Source organism: Myodes glareolus, chromosome 2 (assembly GCF_982192425.1).
Source record: "Myodes glareolus chromosome 2, mMyoGla1.1, whole genome shotgun sequence".
In the NCBI taxonomy this organism is placed as follows: domain Eukaryota; kingdom Metazoa; phylum Chordata; class Mammalia; order Rodentia; family Cricetidae; genus Myodes; species Myodes glareolus.
In genome coordinates, this window is record NC_142027.1 from 11,332,488 (window position 1) to 11,338,712 (window position 6,225).

Genomic DNA, 6,225 nt, shown 5'->3' on the forward strand with positions numbered 1-6,225 from the left:
ATATCCATTCAACATCACTTTTGTACAGTGTCTCACTCTAGTGCTGGGACTGGCTTTGAACTCTGAGGCACTAGGATCGTATCATGCACCACAGGGCCCAGCTGTCTCCAGCAACTTTATTACTTTTTCTTTCAATGAATACAGATTTTTATTCACACAGGAGTATGGCTATTTATTAAAGGTTCAAATTGGTACCAATTTAGCATTTTAAGCTCAGACTTTGTCTGAGTCCCCTTATCACAAGGAACGATTACACATAACACAGTGGGGAGCAGAGGGAGCATCCTGTATCCTGAAATATACTAGTAGTTTTTAACTGGGTCATGGCATTTAGGCTTGGTTTATTGGCAGCCACGGAGAACCAGATGTGGTACAACAGGGCTTTGAAATGGGCATCGTTCTGCTCAGGGACAGCACAACAACACCACAACAAGATAGTCTGACAATGTTTAAGATGTTTTACAAATAGAAACTGTATGTTCTCTATAAAAAATAAAATATGTGTTAACAAGGAAGATGCTCATAAAGGAGACAGATGAAAATCATTGGTAGATTTTTCCTGAACCATCTTATTATGTGGTGCCTTTACAGATTTTATGAAAAGATCTGTTCATTTTTAATTAAAAATTCATACATGTATACAATGTGCCTCTCCCTCTAGCTCCTTAGCTTTCCCTCCAATGTATTTCCTATCTCTTCCCCAAATTTGTGTCTTTTTGAAAAAATTGTTTAAATGATTTTTATAGTAATGCTCTTGAAAATTAAAAACAGTATTGAGATGAATTTACATAAAACAAAACAAGTTATTTTAAAGCCAGCAATTCAGCAGTATCTAATATATTCACAGCATGCTTCAGCCACAACTTTTACCTGGTTCTAAATGATGTTCTCCTCCACCAAAACAAAACAAGACAAAACAATACAAAAACCCTCCTTTTCCAAATACCAATGTTTTGGAATGATACAGGAAGTGAATTTCATGGGGTTTATAGTGTTTCTAACTATTGTTTTAGAATGATTTTACTCAAGAGTCAACGATCTCAGACAATGGTTATGTCTTTGTTTGAGTGTTTACATTCTTGCCAAAAGCTCTTTTAGCTGAGTTATGCCAACAGGGAGGAGTTTATAAGCAGAAGATTTAGAGTCTCAGATGATGCCATCAGGATAGTAGTTAAACTGGGACACTGATGAAAAGAATTCAGTGATGTGTCAAGGCTTTGAAGATAGCACACATTCCTTTGTAAACAGAAAAAATGTGGCTAAAGAGTCTGTGGGTTTCTTTATGCAATTTTATTAGAAAAATAATAGGTTTATTTATGCAAATTTGTGGGAAGGAGTGCAGTGACTGGTGTGTCATGTCCACCAACTCAGGGTATAAAAGGTCGAGTGTGGAAGAGATGCTCCATTCACACTTGGGTAACTTGTTCTTCACAGTCTATCCAACTCTCTCTCCACATCTGCCACCATGACTCGCTATTTCTGCTGTGGAAGCTACTTCCCAGGGTATCCTTGCCATGGAACCAACTTCCATGGGACCTACAGAGCCACTCCCCTGAACTGTGTTGTGCCTCTGGGTTCTCCCTTGAACCATGGCTGTGGAACCATCTATAGCTCCCGCAACTTCTGCTATGGTGGTGTGAGTAACTACCAAAATCCAGGCTGTTGCTATGGTAGCAGCTTCTACAGGCCATGGGGCTCTGGCTCTGGCTTCGGCTACAGCACCTATTGATGGATCAATGGCTCTGATGGCTACAAGACCCTCGACCAGTTATCTTCTCAAGGAACAACCTGAAAAGCAATGTCTGTCGTCCAGCCTCCTATGTAATTGGAAGATACAGACAACATACAGTGGTACTGCCCTTTGGTGATGCTGAACAGGATGCCAGTGCCATCCTGAACCTCATCTACAGCTAAGGACAGCAAGACACAGCTTTTTATAAGAGACTGAATCTAGCAACACAGGAGGTACCTTACCTCCTGGGTTGTTCTGCTCATATATTAAACTGCATCAACATAAACGTATTTTTAATTGGAGTGTTTGGACAGGTCTTGCTGTTAGTCTCCCAATAAATCTGTTTCCTTCAGCATGCATACTTTTGTTCTGGTCTTTTATTTTACTGTATTTTGTTAGTTCTTGGGTTCTTCAACATTTTCAACCTCTAGTGGCTGATTTTAACCAAAGCGTATGGGTGGTTCTGACTGATGATTGCCTTTCTCCTCCAGTAGTGCGCATAGTACCTTCCAGGACTATGAAACCTAACCAGTAGCAGTGAAGCTTCTGGGTCAGTCCCAGATCAATTTCCCCATGTTCAGTGAAGTGATGCAAGTAAATGGTGTCATTGGTGTTAGGGTCAAGTAATGGAAGGTAACCAGAAGCAACGGCAACAGCCTGTGATGTTTGTGGGTCTATAGGTCCTCACTGGCCAAGAACTCCAAAGGAAGTAACCCACTAGTGCAAAAGTGGTATGAACAGCAAGGGAGTAAGAGCTGCTTTCTGATTGAATGGGAACTCCATCCCACAAGATGAAACTCATACCTGGCACTATTATTGGTCCAAAATCTTGGGGGAGAACTTTTACTATTATTTTATTAAATGTATTTAGTATTAAACTGAATCCTGATGATATTGCTATACCCACAGATCAATGCATCTCTCAACACCCATTAGGGAAGCTTCTACTTGCAGTAGATGGTGATTAATACAAAGACTTAAAACTAGCAAGGTGCAGAGAATAAAAGACCACAGATTGCTTATACTAAATGCAACATATACACTGAATATCATCTCACCAAGGCTCAGGGACCACTATGTGGAAGAGGGGACAGAGTGAGTGCAAGAGCCAGAAGCAAGTGATGACTTAAAAGAATGGTGTCATCCAGACACAGCAGGACAGCTAGCTGCAAGCATGAACTCGCAGTGGTTGTGACAGCATGCAAAATGCCTGCTCGAGCCCAAGCCAGAGGAAGTCTCAGAATGTACATGGGAGGTGGACACAGAATCCTATCCAAGCTGTGGGAATAGCGACAATTGTTAGCTGCTGGGAGAGGAGCTAAGTTTAAGAGTGTCACCCTGATCAATTGACCACACATCCGAGGAAGATAACCCATCTAAGAATATTTGGGAATCTCTAACTGGCCTTGAATGATTCAAAACAAAACAAAAACAAAAGCAAAAACCCAAGAAAGGAGAAAAAGTTAGGTGGGTAAGAAAAGGCAAGTGGAGATGGGGGATGGGGATATTCATGGTTAAAACACACTGCATGAAACTTTCAAAGAATGAGTAACAATCAATGTGGAAGAGAGAAGGAAATGTCCCAGATTTAATCCAAATACACTACAGTTGTTATTTCTCTATGTTCATTGGGAGCAGAGAAAAAATGTTGTAGGCCCATATTTCTTATTGGTGTAGCAGCCAGGCTCTGAAGCCATTGGACCGATCCGAAATGATCACATAGCCCTGCAGACAGCCTGTCTCTGCCTGACAAAGGTCAGGATGTTGGCTGCTCCCTTTCTTTGTAATTTAGAGGATGCCTTATAGAGATGCTAATTCAAGCCTACGTGACAGCTAGCATACTCAGCAGACAGGTAGATGTGGCCGTGACAAAAGGACATTTACCTGGTTACCCAGGAGACAAAATGCTGATGTATTTTCCAGCCCAGTATATGTATTGGTATAAAAGATGTTTGGAAAATAAACGCGAAGAGATCTTCAGGAGAGATCTTCAAGAGAGATCTTCAAAAGGAAGAGGCCTGAGATGCCCTTTTCCATAATAATGGTGTAAGTTGTGTCTGGTTATTCCTTGCGCCTCCGAACCAGTCCAGTTAGGGAAAATAGATATTTGTGTTGGAGCCACATGGGCTCCAATTACTCTACTAGTTACTATTAAGGCAAGTCCTTTGGAAAAGCCAATTACTTTCCCTCCAACCTTCACTGCACACTTGCTGTTCTGAATTTAGTCAGTTGTCTGGTACTGTCTCTGGTAAGCCCCTTTCCCCTCAGGACCCAACGCTGTATAATATATATCTCTTTAGTGTTTTTCAGCCCGGATCAGTTTTTAGCCTTTGTGTTTCTTGGCATCAATCAATTTGAAGACTATGAACCAAATTTTTTGTTGAACGTTCTTTACTTTCCTTCCTATCTTGAATTATCTTGAGCTTTTCTATTCTGTTGTGAATATAGCAATTTCTCAAGAACCGTTGAGTTCCTTCAGTATGGATTAATTTAGAAAGTAAATATCTATGTTGTGTTTCCATTCGTGTGCTGTCATTGTTGGTGGTCTCACTGATAATGAGGCTATGTTACAACAATATAATAATAATATGCTACAATAATCCTTCTTACAAATGGACATAATCCTATCCTGTTTGCGAATGACATGCTCTTAAGATGTACTGGAAGTCTGTATGTAGGAACAGAGCTCATTGATGACCAGGAATCATTTTAGTGTGAGAGAGATCAACCTTCAGGCTGTATTTTCCAAACAACAGACTGTAAGTCATAGGTCACTGGTGACCCTGTTAATTTCCATTCCCAGTATTCAGCTGGATTTTCTGTTATACTACCTTGTCTCTGTTTCTGTTCTAATCCTAGCATGTTTTTTTGAGTATTGTCTCAGAATTTGAAGGGAACATTTGCTTTCTCCTCGTCTTTGGGTACTATCTCTCTCTGTCTCTCTTCCTTTCACCCCCTCTCTCTATGTGCCTTTTAAAATATGCAATATAATTTATTTTTCATATGTGTATGCATGCCAGGGGCTGACAACTTGATACTGGATAACTGATTAGGGGTTGGTTTTCAGAGAAACTGATTCTCCTTCTCTCAGCATCCATTAACTGCCTATAACTTTTCATCTAGGGGTGGAGCCTTGTGAGATTTCCCCCATCCATACTGGTGTGAGCTGTTGTGTCTTTACACAGTTCTGGTTTGGGCGACCACATGGTTGAAATGTCATGGGTGTAGCTTCTCTGTAATATATAGAAGACACAATCCTGTAGCAGATACTCTGGTTCTTTGTCTCTTAAGATCTTTCTGGTATTCCCTGAGACTTAGGTGCATCAATTCGAGTTGGGTACTCTCTGCATTTTAACCAGCTGTGGTTTTCTTTGGTAGTCTCCATCTGCCATCCCGGTTGAAATCCCACATTTTCCTATTTTTCTCTTCACAGCACCTGTGTCCTACTACGCCCCCTCTAGAAGATTCCGTTCCTACATGCTCCTCTTTTATTTTCCTGGTTTCTTTGTTTGCTCCAGGTTATATATTTAAATCTAAATATCAGATCAGACCCATACATAAAACAGAGCACCTGATATTTGTCTTTTAGGATCTGGATTAACTCAGTACATTTTTAAGTTCCATAATGCTCTTCCCAAAGTCATAGAGTATTAAAAATATACCCAGTGCCAGACATGGGAACCCTCTCTTTGAGTTGTTGGTCAGGGAACTCCACAAGTTTCCAAAATCAATATAGGGACAGTCCTTGGCTTCCCCCTAGAATGTAAAGTCAAACCCTCAATTGGGTTAGATTCTGTGAACTTCAGGAACAGAGCTTGGAGGAATGAAGCTGGAACAGAGCTAGGACCTTTCTCCCTGAGGCTGAGCACTTGTGGTATCTGAAGGTGTCATGTAAGTGAACTGCTAAGGGAGAAAAGCTATGCTGCTGTTTCTTCTCTTCTGTTTTCCATCCTTTCCATCAAGCAGAAATTTGCTCCCTCCTGATCGATACTGTCACTGCAATTCTTTTTGGTCAACAACAGTATCATGCATTACGTGGTGTGGTTTGAAGTTTATAAATTGTGTGAATAGAATTTTATTTAAATCTAAGAAATATCGTGGGACACTGGTTTTCTTTGAAGAAATTGCTAGAGATTAATTTGTCCCAATGGGTAAACAGTGAGCAAATGGGAAAGCAAGTCTTGAACTGACATACCAGGATGAAGTCGTCTGGTGCCCCACATGGCTGCTATTAATTAAGAAAAAGGAACCTTACTCATGTGCTTGCCAACTGGCACCTAACTGACGTCCTTAGTATCTTTTCAGGACAGTCACATGCTTGAAAATAAATTATTTGTTTTTATTTAATTAAATAACTATTTAGCATCCTCTCCTCCTACTCCCTACCCTCACCTTCCCTCTGTCCCTCTCAATCCAACCCTCTTCATATTCACTCAGAAAGGGGCAATTTAGGTAATTATTCATCTTCATTTTTAACCTCAGTGCCGACGCCT

The 6,225-nt window shown here is 40.6% G+C and overlaps 1 protein-coding gene across 1 annotated transcript; it reads left to right on the plus strand.

The window, feature by feature from the left end:
• The first annotated feature begins 1,426 nt into the window (after positions 1-1,426).
• Positions 1,427-2,091, plus strand: Krtap7-1 (keratin associated protein 7-1). Its single transcript, XM_048422426.3, has one exon. The coding sequence runs from the start codon at positions 1,466-1,468 to the stop codon at positions 1,727-1,729; it is 264 nt and encodes an 87-aa protein (XP_048278383.1). The 5' UTR covers positions 1,427-1,465; the 3' UTR covers positions 1,730-2,091.
• Positions 2,092-6,225: the final 4,134 nt, after the last annotated feature.

Bases quoted from the DNA above. Each gene is read 5' to 3' on its own strand.
- Krtap7-1 (XM_048422426.3), top strand. From the start codon at position 1,466: ATGACTCGCTATTTCTGCTGTGGAAGCTACTTCCCAGGGTATCCTTGC.